A 19,262-nucleotide genomic window follows, 5' to 3' on the forward strand; every position below is an offset into this window, starting at 1 on the left:
CTTAGCCACCTGAGCACACTGCTGCCTCATATTCAGTCGACTATCAACCAAAACTCCCAGGTTCTTCTCTGCCAGGCAGCTTTCCAACCACTCATCTCCCAGCCTGTAGCGCTGCTTGGGGTTGTTGTGCCCCAGGTGCAGGACCCGGCACTTGGCCTTGTTGAACCTCATACAGTTGGCCTCAGCCCATCGGTCCAGCCTATCCAGATCCTCCTGCAGAGCCTTCCTTCCCTTGAGCAGATCGACACACGCACCTAACTTGGTGTCTTCTGCAAACTTAACTGAGTGTGCACTCAATCCCCTCATCCAGATCATCAATAAAGATATTAAAGAGAACTGGCCCCAGTACTGAGCCCTGGGGGACGCCACTAGTGACCGGCTTCCAACTGGATTTGACTCCATTCACCACAACTCTTTGGGCCTGGCTACCCAGCCAGTTTCTAACCCAACGAAGTGTACGCCAGTCCAAGCCAGGAGCAGCCAGTTTCTTGAGGAGAATGCGGTGGGAAACAGTGTCAAAAGCCTTACTGAAGTCAAGGTAGACCACATCCACAGCCTTTCCCTTGTCCACCCAGCGTGTCACTTCGTCATAGAAGGAGATCAGGTTAGTCAAGCAGGACCTGCCTTTCATAAACCCATGATGACTGGGCCTGATCACCTGGTGGCCCTGCAAGTGTCGCGTGATGACACTCAAGATAATGTGCTCCATGAGCTTCCCTGGCACTGAGGTCAAACTAACAGGCCTATAGTTTCCTGGGTCAACCTTTCGGCCCTTCTTGTAGATGGGCATCACATTTGCTAGCCGCCAGTCGACTGGGACATCCCCTCATAGTCAGGACTGCTGATAAATGATGGAAAGGGGCTTGGTCAGCTCTTCCGTCAGTTCTCGCAGTACCCTCGGGTGGATCCCATCCGGCCCAATCAACTTGCGTACATCTAAGTGCTGTAGCAGGTCACCAACCATTTCCTCGTGGATTGTGAGGGCCACATCCTGCTCCCCACCCTCTTCCACCAGCTCAGGGAACTGGGTATCCAAATAACAACTAGTCTTCTGGTAAAGACTGAGGCAAAGAAGGCATTAAGCACCTCAGCCTTTTCCTCATCTCTCGTCACTAAGTTTCCCCCTGCATCCAGTAAAGGATGGAGGTTCTCCTTAGTCCTCCTTCTCATGATTCTCATGAGTGTGGCTGGTCTAAATTATATTCTGTATATTTTTATGCAGTGTAAATACCCCTAAAAATGGTGCAAAGCCAAGCACCATTCCTGAAATTAGTCATACATCTCCAGGCACAGAAATTTATGTTCTGTGTTTTCAGCCTGAAGAAGAACAGAAAGTAGACTGTTCTGCACAGCATGTGAATGGAGCAGAGGCCTGGTCAAATCACTGATCAGGGCCTGAGACTTTGGTGATAATGTGATGGTTGGCACTCAGATGTTGTGCCCACGTTTATATATGACCTAAAATTAAATTTAGCCTCTTTTTAAATAGTTGCAACTTTATAGTAACAGCCCACCTACCGAAATTACTTCAAAGAATAACCTGGGGAATACGTAATCCATGTATACAGTCTAATTCAGCTCTGGATCTGCCTCTAAAAAGCACATATGCATATACGGTATGAATTAAAAAGTCATGGAAATAAGCAGTCAGAGAGCTGAGCAACAGTGCTCTCAGTTTTAGCAAGGATCTCCACTCCTTTGACAAAGAGTCACTTCCTTGCTCTCTCATCTGAAAATTTTCAACAGGATTTTTTTTTTTTTTGTCTTAATACTTGCTTCCTGGGATTTCATCAAAATACCAAAACTTTTTGGGCAAAAATTTTCATCAAATATATTTCAAAGAAAACCCCATCCTTCGCCTGTAAGGATGCAGAGAATAGCAATCTCTGTGCTTTCAGGTGCCATAAATTAAGACTTGACAGACTGTACATCCCAGCCGAGCTCAGGGCTGGATCAGTGCCCAGAGAGCAAGGTCGTCTGCAAAATATGTAGCATCTGCTCATGAAACACATTGTAAAGCTGAACTAATATTTTGAATTGTTGCCAGAAAGATGCTGGAAGTCATCTGGCATGAGAAGCTCTTTGTGTTTCTTTTTATGGTTTGGGGAATTTTTAACAGCTCATTCAAAACAGTGGATACAATACCTGTGCTGATATCCAAATCACCCAAAATTGTATCAATTAGTTGAGATTTTTATGATGTTCTTGTTTCAATATTTAGGCAGATATGTCGAAGCAGAAGCAAAGTGGCTCTCCTTTGCACTAAAGAAGGTAAGAGAAGTGCATATTTCTGAAAAAATAGACAAAGCTGTTTATAAAGATATGTTAAATATACTTTAAAAAATGCAGATGCTTTGTGTGGATTCATTCTGACATTTGACTGGACCTCTGCAACCTCCAGTTTTGTATTTTTTTTTTTCCTTCTCTGTTCAATTTCAACAGCTTTTCTTATTTTTGACACTGAGGTTGTCTATTGCAGTAGCCCAGTCCAGCTCCCACAAAATGAATTTTGCCATCAGTCAGGTTCCAAAAATTAATATGAAAAAACTTCCTGCTGAAAATATTCTTTTCTACCGGAGGGGTCATTAGGCTGCATACCTGGAAGTTGAAGCTTTGATCTGTTTTGCTGTGAATCTCAAGGGAACCTAAAGTAGAAAGCTACAGAAAAATCTGCAGGCATAGCAGATTGTGCAGATTTAAGTAATTTGAAAAACGGCAGAAATTCTTCATCTTGAATAAAATCATGTTCTACAAACAAGGAGAGTTTTGCTGAAGAACATATACGTTATGAATTTGCTTGACATGGGGAGAATTAATCACAAAGCATGAAAGTTTGGGAAAGTAATCAAAATATTTACTACTCTTACCAGAGAATAACACCTCACAGGAGCCCGTTAAAGGTGTTTTCTTCTGACATTTGTTGCTTTAAGAACACGTAAAACCCCTTGCCCTCTGAAGTTTTTGGGGTGAACACAGTAAGAATTACTTGCTTAAGCAAGTGCTCATTATTGCTGGACTGATTTTCCAGAAGCTTTCATTATGGATAGTACAAAATAGCCCAAACACATTGGCAGCTGACAGAAAGACAATGACATAAAACCAGGAAGCCTTCCCAAGGGCAGCCAGGTAACTGTTACTTCAAGAAAGTCAACTTCCCAAGCTTAGCTTGGTTGATATTTTAATCTAAGCAGGTCAAAATTAATCTCAGGAGAGCAAATCCTTTGATGGAAAGGAAGAATGAGAATGGCTCAATGTGTTTGATATTAATGTGTGGTTATTGATGACTTCAGTTATTGTATTGTTCAGTGTAATTTTGTGATTCTGTTAATAGTCTTCTGTGCCCAGTTTTCTTCCAGGTCTTGCATGCTGTGTGTCTGTGGTAAGGAGTAACTCCCTTCTGCATCTATTTCTCACCAGACTGTGGCCGTCGCCCAGCTGCACGCATGAACAAAAGGATCCTTGGCGGCAGGACCAGTCGCCCAGGCCGGTGGCCGTGGCAGTGCTCTCTGCAGAGTGAGCCGAGTGGACACATATGTGGCTGTGTTCTGATTGCAAAGAGATGGGTCTTGACGGTAGCGCACTGCTTCGAAGGGTGAGAGGAGCTCAGACAGTTTGCTGTTCGTATACAAATTAGATGTAACTTGAGGTTTACTACCAAACACACTGGCAGCAGGTGATGACCTCTGCAGAAAAAAGCAGTTACAGAGGGCTGCTTTTAGAGACTACAAGAGAGAGTAAATGGTGTAAACCAGCATCAGGTTAGGTTCTGACATGCTTTATTATTGCTATCTTTACTGATGAAAGGTAAACAAAGGTATTCTGACTTTCATCAGGAAACCAAAAAAATGATCAAAACTTGAATTCCATAGCTCTTTTACAATATACAATTTTGGGCACCAGCACAGAAATGTCTGGAAAAATGCTGTGGCCATTAAAACATGAATATTTAATGACACTGCAATTGATATACTGAATTTCACTCTCTTTTCTGATTTATAAACTCCCCATGGCTTGATTATGATAATCCATCAGTAGTATTAATCAGTCGGTATTAACCACTACTGAGTGTTTCATGGTATAGGAGGTCCTGTGGAGGATGCTCTGGAGTGCAGAGGCGGTTTTTGTGGCGTAGGAATTATCTTAGTCATTGTTAGCTTTTTGGTAACCAATATTTCTTTTTAAAGAACCACAGACTTTAGAGGAAAGTGCATTACCTTATTTGTTTTCTCTGGTATGGGAGTTGTTTAATCATGTTTCTAAAGACAATTGAAATGTGTTTTCTGCTCTAGTTAGCAAGTACTTTTGTGCTAGATGGTTGTCACCAGTACTTAATCCTGCTTAAAACTGATACTTGCTCACTGGAAATTTTTGGACTATGCTAAACACCTTTCTTTCTGTTTAATAAGCCAGTAGAAATTCTGTGGTAAGGATGGGAAAAGATGATGTACGTTGGTTTCTCTTGACTGATATTTATTTTATTTTTTTTCCCCTGGCTCTTGATATAAATTGTGGTAAGGGCAAATTGTGGATTGTGGCTTTTGTGTCCGAAGCCAGAAGACAAGTCAGATAGGCAATAGTGTGAGTATCTCAAGCTGTAAGGTTATTTATGTAAATGCCAGGGGCAATAACACAGGAGAAATCGCAGTTTTGGCTATCAAAATCAGTATCATGAACTGCTAATTTTATCATGCCCTAAGGATGTTCAAGAACTAAGAATAGAAGCAATAACCAGAAGGTTAAAAGAGTAAGTTAGGTAACTTTCCTTCTAAACTAAGAATGCTAAACCTGTATAATAAAATGAGAATATTGCATTCACCAGATGTTGGGTCCAGTGCAAGGAATTTCTCTTCTTTTCAGTCTATTTTTAAATGCAGCTAAACAGGGTCTGGCATATTCCTCTACCTTTGGAAGAACTTTTTCTGGTGATCTCAATTAAAAGGTGGGCTGTGTGATCTCAGAGTATTACCAGTGGTGCTCCCCAGGGCTCAGTTTTAGGGCCAGTTTTGTTTAGCATTTTTATCAATGATCTGGATGAGGGGATCAAGTGCACCCGTCAGTAGGTTTGCAGATGACACCGTGTTGAGTGGGAGCATTATCTGCTTGAGGTTAGGAAAGCAGAGGGCTCTGGATAGGCTGGATCGATGAACCACGTCCAGTTGCATGGCATTCAGTGAGGCTCAGTGCCAGGTGCTGCACTTGGGTCACAGCAATCCCATGCAGCGGTACAGGCTTGGGGAAGAGTGGCTGGGAAGCTGCTAGGCCGAAAAGGAGCTGGGGGCACTGGTCAGCAGCCAGCCAGAGATGAGCCAGCAGTGGGCCCAGGGGGTCAGCAAGGCCTGTGGCATCCTGGCCTGCATCAGCAATAGTGTGGCCAGCAGGACTGGGGAAAGGATTGTCCCCTTGTACATGCACTGGTGAGACTTCATCTTGAATGTTGTGCTCAGTTTTGGGCCCATCACTGCGAGGATATTGACTTGCTCAAGCATGTTCTGAGAAGAGCAACAAAGCTGGTGAAGGGACTAGAAAACAAGAGTTATGAGGAGCGACTGAGGGAACCGGAAAAGAGGAGGCTGAGGGGAGACCTTTCAGGTAGCTGTAGAGAGCAATGAGGAGCTTGCAACAAGGAGTTGGTCTCTTTTATCTGGTGACAAGTGACAGGATGCAGGGAAATGCTTCAAGTTGTGCCAGGGGAGGTTTAGATTGCATATCAGGAAGAATTTCTTCATGGAGAGGGCAGTCAAGCATTGGAACAGGCTGCCCAGGGCAGTGGTGGAGTGCTCATCCCTGGAGGTATTTAAGAGAGGTGTGGACACAGCGCTAAGGGACATGGTTTACTGATGGGAGTCTGTAGGCCAAGTTTATGGTTGGACTTGGTGATCTTGAAGGCCTTTTCCAACCTAGATGATTCTCTGATTCTATGTAAATGTCTCTTTCACATTTGTATTCTAAATACCCTAAAGTAGAAAAAATTGAGGCAATAAGTTTTTCAAGTATTACGATACTTTGCTTTAATAATTCCTTGAGGAGTTATATGAAGAATATTTCTTCTCTTCTGCCTCTCTGATGAGATTGAGGATATGTTCCCAGGGGCCTGAAATCTTTAAATTCTTTCTTAGTATAGTTTCCTACAGACACAGCAAAATCATTCCTGATGCCAAAAAGTTTTCTAAATACAGAGTATTTAAAAATTTAGCAAGCCAAAAAGATAAGATGGCAATTAAAACAAATTTTAAAGTGCTCTGGTGCACTAGACAAAAAATATTTTGTGACGTCTGGGATCGAAAACATGAGGACTATGCATCAGTAATGCAGCAAACAATATTAATGCAAATAGCTATGAATATCTGTAGAGGTTACAAATGGAAAGAAGCTGCTTTAAACACAGAGTCCTTTGCTGGTTTTATTAGTATAGTTTTGTCCAGATCAATTTGAAATGCTTAACACCAAAGTATCCAAGACATTAAAGTTTTTTTTCTTGACTGTAGTAGGATAACACATTCTGTCTGACTTCTCATTGCTCCGAGCAATGCTCTTTCTCAATGCTCATAAACACAATACGATGTGAATATTCCTAGCACTTTGACTTGAAACATCATAGAATAACTCACAAATCGGTCATGATGGTAGAAAGACCATTATAGTTTGAAATACCAGAATTCTCATGGAACTCTTAGATAAAAAGTCTTTATTTAGCAACTGAATCTCTTTCCAAATTATAGGAATGACAATTCTGTTGAATGCTGTGAGAAAGCTGAAATTCTGCATGTTTTCATTCAGATTGCTCTGACTAAGCCTCAGTCTCTTTGAGGGAACTTAGTTACATCAATTCCAAAAAAGAGACCTTTTTTTTTTTTTTTTTTTCTTTTTTAGAATCACAGACCAATTAGGAACCCGTGACTTACTAGTAGTTATAATCCAGATTCTCTAAACCTCTAATGTTTTCTTATGTGTCTTAATGGACCTCGTTTTTCCTACTAATAGCCTATCCATCTTTTATTTATTTATGGATCGTGGATATTTGCAAACAGAGTCTTAAACAATTGTGTGTAAGAGTCAGAGTAACCTTTGATCTTAGGCATAGGGAGTATGCTTAGCACAGACTGGATGCCCAATAAATAAGGGACTTTTCACATGCCATCATAAAAGAGATTTATTTTTCATAATTGAATTGTATCTTTAAGACTCCTTTGGGACTTCAGCTTGAATTACTGCTGTGAGCAGCATACTACTGAACAATACTGTCACCCCAAACTGGTACATGCCCACCAGTGAGCACCTAAGAAGTTGGGCAGGATCCAAGGGATGATTTTGAGAACCTTTGGCATTTAATGTGGCAAATAACAGGTAGTTTCATATCTTAGGCTGTGAGCTTGCATTATTTCAGTAGCAAGCAGGAAGGGAATGGAACGCATTGCCTTTTTTTTTTGCCAGTAATGATGCCTAAGTAGTTGTTTTCTTATAGCACTTGTATATAAAAAATTTTGTAAAATAGAATATCAAAAAAGTCAGAGAAAAAAATCCCAGGTATTTAAATTAAAAAGAACTCAATTGAAATTTCCCATTTTCCTTTTTTTTTTTTTTTTTTTTTTTTAAACAAAGGCGAGAAAACGCAGCTGTTTGGAAAGTAGTGTTTGGGATAAGCAATCTTGATCATCCCTCAAGCTTCATGCAGACCCGACTAGTGAAGACGATTATCCTGCATCCGCGCTACAACAGAGCAGTCGTGGACTATGATATCAGCATTGTAGAACTAGATGAAGATATCAATGAAACAAGCTATGTAAGACCTGTCTGTCTGCCCAGCAAGGAACAGTTGGTGCAGCCAGATACCTACTGCTACATCACAGGCTGGGGACACATGGGCAACAAAAGTAAGATGAATACTTTTGGCAATTGTGGAAAACCACATCAACTACCTACTGGGTTAACCCAATAAGTGACCCCATTGCAATGCTTTATCCATTTATGCTAATGCTGGACTTTATTAAATGCTAAGGAACTGTAACTACTCATGGAGGAAAGCCAGCTGTTACTAGACTAGGTTTTTCAAATAAGTAGTCTAAATTTATGTTCCTCAATCCATATTTAGACAAGTGGCTTGATTTTTTTTTTTTTAAATGCAGAGCATCTAGAAACTCCTATCAAGAAAATGACCTGAATTGATTATAACTGTAGTCACTTAGGTTGTATTTAGGACTGTACTTAGATAAGAACTGTGTCGGCTCATTACCAGGGAGTAACACTGTTCAGTGAAAGCTGAAGGCACAGAAAGCAATTTCATATAGGTCAAATGAACATTTTCTTGACTCAATGCTCTGTGTCACATTTTAGGCTTGTGGCATGATTTGTTCCATGTGGGCATAATCAGAATTGTTTTTGTTTCTCTGAACAGAAATGTTGCTCTGTTTTTCATGCTCTGTTGCCACTGAAATCCTTGGGTCCCATTATAAGAACATTTATGTTAAGTAAATGTTTGTCTCGCCAAAATGATCCTGCATGCATCATATGCAAAGTGTCCTGGCCCCAACGCTGTTACGCTCTGTCCATTGTGTTTCTCCCTTCTCTCTTATTGCAATTATTAGGGAAGGGTGTTTTTCTGTACACTGGAGAAGGAATTTTTCGTTTAAGTATTGCTCCACCCCTAGTGGCCTGGTCTTACATTTGGCAAAAACAGTATTACATTGGTGAGGAATATGCTGTTTACAATCACCTCTACCCATCTAAAACTATCTTTTAGGTAAATGCAGGAAAAAAAAAATAACACAGAATGCTTTTGTACCTCTGGTAAGTGGGAAAAGTTTCTTTGCTCTCTAATATGGTTTCAATTTTGCTTTTAAAGATTTTATGTTATGAAGCTGCAAAAACCATCTTGGCTACACAGGATTTAGTACTTCATACCCTAGGTTTAACAGGTTTCCTTTGAATCTGAGCTCTGTCAGCTGTTCACAGTAGGAAGAAGTCCTGGATATGCTAAAATAATTCCAGTAACCTTTGAAATCTGATTCCCTGATACACTAGGTCAAATTTACCCAAATGTAACTCAAAATGCTTGTGTTTATACCAGGCTTGACCATGAGAGACACCAGGATCCTGCCATGGAGTGATGAGTTGACTCTCTCCTCCATCTCTCATTACTGTTTTCCAGCCAATACCACCCCCATCTTAAAAGTCCTGTTACACCCCACACAAAGGTGCTCTGCCTCCTCAGTCTCACTGAAAATACACAATAAAGTGGAAGCGTGACACCAGTTCCCATGTGCTTGGGCCTTCTCCAGAAAGCAGCATGTATACTCCTGGCTCAGGAGCAGTAGTCATGAATCCTGCAATGCAGCAGTGCAAAAAAGCACCTCCCTTCATCGGGGCTTTGTGCTAGAGGGGAGACCTTCTCTCCTTACATTTAATATATATATATTAAGTAATACTTAAAATCTATCTTAATGGAAATATTTGTCATATCTCAAAGATCCATCATAGATAAATATTTGTGTGTCCATGGGTACATAGTTTAATGCTTAATTCTGTTTTTCAGTGCCTTTTAAGCTTCAGGAGGGAGAAGTTCGCATCATTTCCTTAGAACAATGCCAGTCATACTTTGACATGAAAACCATCACCAGCAGGATGCTGTGTGCCGGCTTTGAGTCTGGCACTGTGGACTCTTGCATGGTAAGCTTCTCTCTAAGGAGAAACTCACAGCTAGAAAGGCTTTTAGAAATCAAAGCTCTGTGACATTTACTAGGTACAGCATACTTCATCTACTATAAAAATGACAACAGTCTATTTACACATTTTAACCCAACTTTCATTATTACTGGTGTAACCAGTAGGTGGCCCTGCTTGAGCAGGGAGGTTGGACCAGATGACTTCCAGGAGTCCCAGCCTCAATACCTCTGATTCTGTGAATCTGAAATCAACTTCAGTTTGTGGTAATGAAATACTGCTTGAACAGTCTAAGGTTTATCTGTATTAGCTAACTATTAGGCTAACATCTTAAAACTAGTATGAGCCATTTGCAGATACATTTTTGTATGGTTATAATGGGGAATAAATACCAGTAACACTGAATGCTGCTACATAGTTCAGCAGAGCAGCCAGTCTTAACAGCTGATTAAAGTTTAGTTACTTAGTAAAGGCAAATCACCCTAGAAACTGGCATAGCTTTAACATATGACTGCTGGCTATGTGTAGCCCCTATAGACTTTTTTTTTTTTCTTTCATATTGCAGGGTGACAGCGGAGGACCACTTGTATGTGAGCAACCTGCAGGGCGCTGGACTTTGTTTGGTTTAACATCTTGGGGCTCTGTCTGCTTTTCCAAGGTTTTGGGACCAGGAGTTTACAGCAATGTGTCACATTTTATTGAGTGGATTGAAAGACAAATATACATCCACACCTTTCTGCTAAACTAACTCCAGATGGTAAGAATTGTGCTGACAGACATAAGGAAAATGGAAACAGCACTTCAATACTGAAGATTTTGCAGTCCAGAAGCTCCGTGAAAAGGAGTTTCAGCCTCTTCTATTGTTGTGGAGCTATGGAATATGCATTGTACGTTAATGGTCAACCCTCTGCTGGTGAATATACTTTGGGGTAGAATTAATAATCCTTTTTGACTTTCTTTTAACTTTTGTGGTGCTATTCTGAGCACAGCAAAAGGCTTAAAAGAAAAGAAAGAGCCACTTTCTGCCTTTCAGATATTCAAACTTAGCAGTAGCACAGACTAGCAAAACTTTTTAAATAACCTATTTTAATACTACTCACTCAGTAGCACATGCGTTCACACTCATTGTCATGAGGTATGAACTCAGTGCGGCCAGATGCTGCCGACAGGAGGCCACACCACGGGCTGGAGGGTGTGGAAGAGATTGCTGAGCTTGTGTGTCCACCTCGCCCAGGGCATATCAGTACAAGTGCAGGTCTCCGAAGGGGCACAGCCCTGTGCTGTTGGTGTGCCGGAGCCAACACCGCCTGTCTCAGGGTGGCTGACACGGGCACGGCTCTTACTGTCCTGACTCCACAGCTCCTGTTCCCACTGCCAGCTTGGGCATCTCTGCAGGGTGTTGGGTGGCACCAGTAGGCGAAAAGGCCTATAACTACTACTTGAGGCACCTGAGACCAAAATTTTGTTGTTCAGCCTCTTTGGATGGATTCTACTTAAGTTTCTATTGCTTAATTTTCTGAAGCTTCCATGTCTCAGTGTGCCCAGAAATGCCCAGGTCTTGACTGCACTACATGGAGTAGCATATTTATCAAACCTATGCCCCTTTGGCTTTTCTTCCCCTTTTTGTATAGTGTGTTCAGTCTATAAAGCATGCACTGACAATCTAACCCTCTAAAACAATACTGTTGGCAATGTCACTGCAACAGTTTTTGTCCCAAGAGTAAGCTAGTTTGAGCACCTGGTGAGATGCAGAAAATGTACATTTTAAAGTAAAAAAGATACAGTGTGAGCAAATACTGGGAAATAATATTGGGAAACAGTATTTTTGGATAGGTCTCTTCTAGTATCTTAGTATCTTCCACTGAAAGTTTCATTTTGCTGAACAAGATTAAACAATCTGGAGAGAGAAAAAGGCAAGAAGAAATCTGAATGAAAAAAGACTTGGATCCCAGCTTCTGCTCAAATGAGAATTAGAAATATGGTAAGCAAAGTACAATAGCTTCATCAGCAAAGGCTCAGAGAGCCCTGCTCAGGTGCTCGATGGCAGAGGGCTCTGCCTAGCAGGCAAGAGGCTAAGCCTCGATTCCAGGAGTCTGGTAAAAAAAAACCTACAGTGGAGCTTGGCACCTCTTTCTGGTGCTAGAGGGAGGTGTTTCTTACGGCTGCTGTAGGTGATGCTCTGCACATCTCATGTTTTTTCTGGGAGGCCAGAGTAGGAGGAGTCAGGAAGCTAAGGCTTACAGGATGAATTTCACTGGGGAGCAACGCGTCTAAAAGCTGGATGTTTTCAGTGCTGTGCCTAGTCCCCTGTGAACTCAGCCTGAGGCATGTAATTACCCTCGCTGCTACCTCTGGCACGTCCCCATGACAGCATGGCAGGGCCTTGTCAATAAATACCAGGACTGCCATGTGTGGAAACACGCACCAGAAGAGCCAACTAATGGACACTTCAGGTACTATTAATCACATTACAACTCACCTACATAGACCTGACTATTGCTTTGGTGAAAGTTTTACCTCTTATTTCCGTATCTTTTCCTTTAACATGCCTAATGTTAGACATACTAGACAGCACTCTGTAGAGCATTATTAAAAAATAATCGGTATTTATGTTATGGGTTCTGAAATAATTTAAATGACTATGGTATCACTGTTTCATGCTCAGAAAGAAAACTTTCCTAGTTATTACTTTTCTTTTCTTTCTCTATTAAAGATTTTGCTTTTACTGTAACATATAAATGTTTTCCCCAGGGAGAAAGCAGCTGTGGCCATATTTTTCCAGTGCAGGTAGGCTGCATATGGAGCAGGTTACTGATGCCCTTGTTTCAAGGGTACATAAACGGCAGCTCTTGGTCCCCTGCTTTAGCTTTTCTCTGGGGCCAGGATCTGTTGTAACAGATTTCAGCCAGGTCTGCCTTCTATGGGTAAAAGCCAGGATGTGCTCTGTGAAACGAGCAGCCCAGCCTGACAGCCCTTCACCAGGTGAAGCGGTTAGCTGCTTGGAATTCTGCCAAGGGCAGGCACTGCCAAATGATAATACATAAAGTAATAGTGCATTTTAATTAACTGGGTTTGGTCACCAGTTTCCAAGCAGTCCCTCCTCCCAGGAAACAAGAAAGAGTCCTGCTTAAACTCACACTCCAGCCCTGTCCTGTTCTGGATCACTCAGAAAACATTACCCCAGCCCAATGGCTTTAGGAGGGAGCAGCAGGGTCTTAGCAGGGTATTTTCCTTCCCCACAACTCTATCTGCCACAACATTCCATGTAAAGAGGAAATTTGTAATTTTATAAATGTATTTTTATACTGCTTTTTTCTATGTGTGCACATGAAATAGGCAAATATATTCCTCCTTCCACTGTATCAAACCTTTCCTCGCGTGCTGACATAATGGTTATGATCACAACTATGCTGTGTCTCTTACAAGTGTAGCCGCACTGCAAGGTAACACATTTGTTGGTTTTACTTCTACCACAGCTGTACGTCCAAATGGAAGCAATGCCTCACTGTCAAACAGATGTGTTTCTCTCTAGCTGTACTAATAAAAATTTACAATCATTTTCCAAGTAACTTCTCTGTTCAAAATGTGTCTTAATTTTTCCAGAGACTCTATGACAATTCGGAGGTGTGAAAAGATTCAGGATAAAGTTATAACTTTAGCAATAAGGCCGAAAAATAGCTTTGAAATGGTGTTTGCATACCCTTATCTAGTTTTTTAAGCATTACAGCATTTGGGGAGGTTTTGGCACTACAACCACTGTACAACTTCTGGCTTCTTCTGCATGTGTGCTTCCAGTATACAGAACATTACCAAGAACACCACTGCCAACAACTATTCAAGACCGAAAAATCTGAAAAGCACTAAAATCAGATTTCTCTGAACACATTTTGTTCTATGGCTTTCCTCAGGAATACAGTTAGTTTAAATAAATATCTATCATCTCCTTATAACCAGTATGCTGTACTTCAACATGTGCACATGCTGAAATAAAAATATTAGCACGCAGAAACATGAAAGAGTTAAAATTTGGCTTTTAACTGCAGTCAGCAGTAAGGTACGCAGAACCATGAGGATGGGAGTAAAATAACCAGGATAAAACAAAAACTAGTAATACAAAAGCCACACTGAAATTCAGCTACAGGAACGTTATTAATACAGTCACCTCCAGAACTTGACCATTAACTCCTGCAGAGAGCATGGGCTGCTCAGACCAGCAGCAGACCCAGGGCTGGCGGGAGCAGGGGGTGCTCTGTGTTAGCTCCTCCGTGGCCCCGTGCTGCAGCCAGCGGCGCTAAGGGAAAAACCACAGCCTGGGTCAGCCACTCAGCTCAAACTGTGCCCTATGTACGGGCCAGAGCTTGCTGGGCTGCAAAAACACTCGCTAAATAAAGGCTGGGGCTGACTGCCACCTGCAAATGCTTGGTGCACATGCTGCTGCTGGGGAAATTAAAGAAAAAAAAAAAAAGTGTTTTTCTGTGGTTCAAATATTGCACACCAACCTGTGAGTTAAAGCTGCTCTAAGTGTAGCTACAAAGTTGGGATGGGAGCCCGAAGGTTGTTTTCTTTTTTTTTTTTTTTTTTTAATCTGACAACCAACACTTTAGACACTGTGTTTTCCTTTATGACATCTGCAAGACACCTGTGAGAGGATCTTAAAAAGCTTGTTTTCCAAATGGAAAAGTCAGGTCATGTTGTGCCTAAGTGCAGGATTGCAGAAGCAAGCAGGGGATTGTGACGTCTCCAGTGCAAAAAAAAACAAACATTCAACTGTTGAGAAGCAAGGGGAGAACGTTTCACTTGCACCCTTCATTTGGCACCACTTTAGATATGGCCAATTAAAATTGTGAAGCTTTTATTAAAGACTCACTACCCTCATCTCCTGTTCAGTAAAAATAGCAAGTGATCACAGCAGACAGCCATTACATTTTTCTGCTGTTTGTCCACCAAATGAAAGAAAAAAACAAAAGATCAGGTTTTACACAATGTATTTTTAGCATTCGTCTGGCTTGTCAAAGTCCTCTGAAAGCATATATATACCTAGGTTATAGTGAAGAATTTTAAGCTACGTGCACCATCAGTGAAACAACACACCAATAAAAAAAAATGAAATGCTGTGTGTGTTATTTTGTACCACTTTGACTGGTATAAAAGTACTCACCATCAGTGGTATCATTGGTAGAGAGGAAGTTTTTAAGAGTACCTGAAATTCCAAGGCGATCCACAGGGTCTGGAACTTCTGAGACACTGATGAAATAATCCTCCACTCAATTTGTGAATACATCTTGAAAGCCCCACCAGAACTAAGCACTGAGTAGTGGGGTGACTGGGCTTGTAAAAAGGCAACCAACAGCAATTCAATGTCCCAGAGGCACAAGAAGGTGGCTGGAGGACATGAAGCTGGCCCTAGTTCTAACAGCAGAGGGCCACTTGTGCTTCTTGGTGCAGTTATTTAGCTGCCACAGCTTACAGTCAGAATTGGAAAGATCTTGAGTACTTACAGCTTTTATATGATACACGTGAACTCCTGAGACTTAAAGATCACCCACCTATTGAATTTCCTTGTAGGCACTGCTCCTGCAGCAGAGGCAACAGATGGATCGCTGTGCTTTAAGCTCAAGGAGTGCAGCTCAGTCCAATGCTGTCACCCAGCTCCCTTCTACAGTGACAGGAAGGGGAGAAAGCCGAGCCCAGAATGCCTGTAAGTCACCACAGAGAGTCGCAGAGCTCACCCATGAGAGCGCAACGTACCTTAGTCCCTTTACTGATTCTTCAAAAGCACACAACAGCACAACCTCTCCATCACTAATGCACACTTCACCATTCTTTTGGGTGCTAAAATCTAACTCTTTGCCTCTCAAATATCTAACTCGCTTGAAACTTAGCTGCCAAAACCTGCCTTTTGGACTCAGTGTCAGTTTGCTGACAGTGAGCAGGTCAGGATATCATAGTTCAGAGAACGTGCTCTCCGCTAGATCCTCTCAGCTAGCACTACAACAGAAAGAACAAGAGAATCCAAAGTGATGAAAAGAATGACTGAATGAAATGGTGGAAACAGTCTTGCATCACTGGTTATTGTGATGAGACGATAACCACCTCTTTTCTGTCACACAAGTGAAGAGAGGAAATAGATTTAAGGTGCAGAAGAAACATTCAGGTGAGATACTGGAAACACCAATATTTGACTTCCAGGGCAGGAAAGCACTGGAGCTCTTTACAACAGGAGAACCTGTGCTAGGAATGACATGGGTAGAGCTGAGCCTGCCCTGGAGCTCTGCTGGAGCACAGCAGGTCACTCCGGCATTCATTATGTCCCAGCAAGTCCACCCCTGTGTGATTCTGCCCTCGTACCAGCTCACCTCCCTGCACTACCTGCTGGCTGCTTCGCATCTTCTAGGATACCTCACGGTTCCCATGGTTTGCAGAGAAAGCTGAGATGTTTCAGTCAGGACACCTGGAGTCCACCCCTGGCAAGTCAACCCCAGCTGCTATGTCCCTCTCTCTTCTCCTCAAGTCTTTCCAAATCTGGTCCTGTAAATAATGTTCCCCAACTGCAAAAAACACTAGGGCAACAAGCAAGTATACTACAGGCAAACACCTAGAAATCATAACTGTGAACCAACTTAGTCTGGACACGTTGTCTCAGAATTTGAACATCTGCTTTCACTTCAAATGTGCACATTAAACATATGTTAGAACTTACCAAAAACTATTTTGTCATATGTTGAATCAAATTTAAAAAATATTTGCAAAAACGCCTGTCTCACTGGCTCCTTCCACTGGTCTTCCTCTACAGGCTAAACAAAAAGATATTTTTCTCCTCACTAGCAGTAAGGATGGAGTCAGCACGAATTACATTCTACCTTTTGAAAACAGAACCGTTTCAAACTTTTGGCAACATGTGGTGACCTGTGTTTGAATGAACTTAGCATGCCCTCAATATCTGCCCTACATAGCAGCAGCTGTCCTAGACCTCACAGCGTTTGTTTAAATTCTTTCAGAGATCTTAGAAGATGTGGAATATGTAATGTTGATCATTGGCATGGAAAACTCATGGTTCAATTAAAAAGCAGAGCTCTTGCCCCAAACTTGGTGTCTAAAAATAAACAGACAAATCTTGGCAATTTGAAAGCTGAAAGTTTTAGAATGAAACATAACAAAAAATGGGCTCAGTAATAATAATTCATTAACTGCTAAAGTTTGAGGAAATAGTTTATTTCAACAGGTGCTAGTGGATACAAACAATTTCCTAAATTCCTCCATAAATTGGCCATGTAAATTTTTGGGCAGAGAAGTAAAAAGGAGGCAATATTTTTGACAGTCAGAACTCCAGAAATAAGCCACACACATCTCAGCTAGCTTTTGTGCAGCTTGCAGAGCAGTGGGGAAATGGCAGATACAGGACATCTCCAAGATATTTATGCAACAGAGCTCAAATGTGGGGCTCGCAAATGGCTATACTTTTGAGTAGCCTTTGCAGATGCTTACTGTTGTTTATTATAAAAGTCTGGAAGAATGTAAAAACACCTGAGAGTCAAGAAGAGAAATGTCATCAGCTACAAGTTGCTGTGCCTGTAGACACATGGGAGCTACCCACTGCCACTTACAGACGATTTTCCAGTGCAGGCACGAGGTAGAATCTAGAGAAAATTCAGGCAGCCAACATACAAGTTGGGTGAGGAGGAAAAGAAGTCCAGTCAGTGTGAATGACATGAAAGGGAACACGGAGACAAAGAGAAAGGATGTAGCAGGAGGATGAACTACCATGGAGAATAAAAAGCTGCACAAGAATTTTCTCCTCCTGTGGGAGAGGAAGGTGAGGGAGACATGGGAGCTATATGTCTCTTCCAAGATACCTTCCTAACGGTTTAAGTTGAGTTTGGACAGCAGTGAGACAGTTTTAGCAATAGATGGTGGAGGAGCAGGACAACAATGGTTAAAACAATTGCTATGTACAAACACTGAGAAGTCTTGCAACAAACCAACTAAAAACACAGCATCCCAGGCTTTCTGCTTACTGCATACTTCAGCATGCCATGAATCCCAGGCAATATGACAATTTTAAGACAGCAATGCAAGGGAGCAGCGTGGCTTATTATAGAGTGAATCTTACCTGAACTAGATCCCACAGATCTGTAATTCATACAATGTCCTGTCTATAACACCAAGAGGCATTATGCAACGTTGCATGAAAGACAGAAACAGTATGCGAAATCTACTACATAAAAAAACAACAAAATTCAGCCATTTAGGCCTTGAATGTCTTAATAAATTACTGAAAAGCTTTATAAACACAAAAGCTTTTAAGCAAATGGGTGCATCATCTTCCTTGGCTGAAGAAAACAAAACCGCAATGTAGCATACATCAGCAGTTATTATTCTTGGATTTTCAATAGTTCACATTCCAACTTTGTAAATCACATTAAACCGGCTTGTGCACACAAAACAATTCAAACCTGCTTTGTGTTCAAACCTGCTAGGGAAATGGCACTTTTGCCCTCTTCAGAAGTACGCCGAGAGACTTTGGCACAGCAGTTACTAGTTCCATAGGAGTCTGAATTAGTTTCCTTTGATAAATTCAGAAATACAGTCCTATCAGAGCTCAGGCTGTTTGTGTTCCCAGACTCATCCTGAATGTCTGATAAGGAGACTTCCTCCACTAACCTCCCTCTTGAACAGGCCTGAAAAGATGTTTTAGAAGTTGGCAAAACACTGGCAATGCTTTCTTCCTCTGATACAGCACCTGTGGCTGAGCTGGAAGACCCAGAAGTAACCTGGAACTCCATTCTACAGTTCACAATGCAATCATCTTTCCATCTCTTAATTGCTTCCCTCTGCTCCTCAGGGATCAGTTTGTCAAGGTGCTTGGCTCTCATCACCGGAGACGGAAACAACGTTCCTTGGAGAACTCTCAGCAAATATCTACAAAATAAACACAGTTTCAAATAAGCTGTTTAGAAGTAGACTCAAAACCGTTTCCAGGATCACTAAAGAAAACCAAACACCATTCATGTAAACCTAGAGGCGGCTGCAGCCTCTAAAACATGCTTTTGCTGGTGCCATTTTGTGAGCATAAATTATCAGGTCAGAAACTGCACCAGAAAAACGAGCATTTTCAAAGGCTGATGCTTCCATTTTTCTGTCCTGCACAAAGACTTATAGAACCATAGAATGGTTTGGATTGGAAGGTACCTCAAAGGTCATCTAGTTCCAACCCCCCTGCAACTAATCATCAGGTTTCCCAAAGCCCCATCCAACCTGGCCTTGAACACTTTTGGGGTTGGGGCATCCACAGCTTCTCTGGGTAACCTGTTCCAGTGCCTCACCACCCTCTGAGTGAAGAATTTCTTCCTTATATCCAAACTGTATCTACCCTCTTTTAATTTAAAGATCTTACCCCTTGTCCTATCACTACACTCCCTGACCAAGAGTCCCTCCCCAGTTTTCTTGTAGGCCCCCTTTAGGCACTGGAAGGCTGCTATAAGGTTTCCCTGGAGACTTCTCTTCTTCATGGTGAACAACCCCAGCTCTCTCAGCCTCTCTAGTTACTGCAGCAATGTGCATTTGCAACTTTGGTGAAGAGCCAGGGTCCCAACTACACTGAAAAT

The 19,262-nt window shown here is 41.8% G+C and overlaps 2 protein-coding genes across 5 annotated transcripts in view; one reads left to right on the forward strand and one right to left on the reverse strand.

The window, feature by feature from the left end:
- CORIN (corin, serine peptidase) overlaps nucleotides 1-10,405 on the forward strand; it is a 132,892-nt gene extending 122,487 nt beyond the window's left edge. Inside the window, exons 18-22 of the mRNA XM_035550654.1 lie at nucleotides 2,222-2,271; nucleotides 3,418-3,592; nucleotides 7,600-7,871; nucleotides 9,530-9,663; nucleotides 10,223-10,405. Coding sequence (XP_035406547.1) covers nucleotides 2,222-2,271; nucleotides 3,418-3,592; nucleotides 7,600-7,871; nucleotides 9,530-9,663; nucleotides 10,223-10,405 — 814 coding nt within the window. The remainder of the gene's footprint in view (nucleotides 1-2,221; nucleotides 2,272-3,417; nucleotides 3,593-7,599; nucleotides 7,872-9,529; nucleotides 9,664-10,222) is intronic.
- Nucleotides 10,406-16,847: 6,442 nt separating this feature from the next.
- ATP10D (ATPase phospholipid transporting 10D (putative)) overlaps nucleotides 16,848-19,262 on the reverse strand; it is a 44,907-nt gene continuing 42,492 nt past the window's right edge. For 2 of the 4 annotated variants that reach the window (XM_035550112.2, XM_035550123.2), the window contains exon 24: nucleotides 16,848-18,576. In XM_035550112.2, the coding sequence (XP_035406005.1) occupies nucleotides 18,105-18,576 (472 nt within the window). In that variant the 3' untranslated portion in view covers nucleotides 16,848-18,104. The remainder of the gene's footprint in view (nucleotides 18,577-19,262) is intronic. The other 2 variants (XM_050710606.1, XM_035550133.2) reach the window with 2 other exon arrangements.

The sequence above is a fragment of the Cygnus atratus genome, chromosome 4 (assembly GCF_013377495.2).
Source record: "Cygnus atratus isolate AKBS03 ecotype Queensland, Australia chromosome 4, CAtr_DNAZoo_HiC_assembly, whole genome shotgun sequence".
NCBI lineage: Eukaryota > Metazoa > Chordata > Aves > Anseriformes > Anatidae > Cygnus > Cygnus atratus.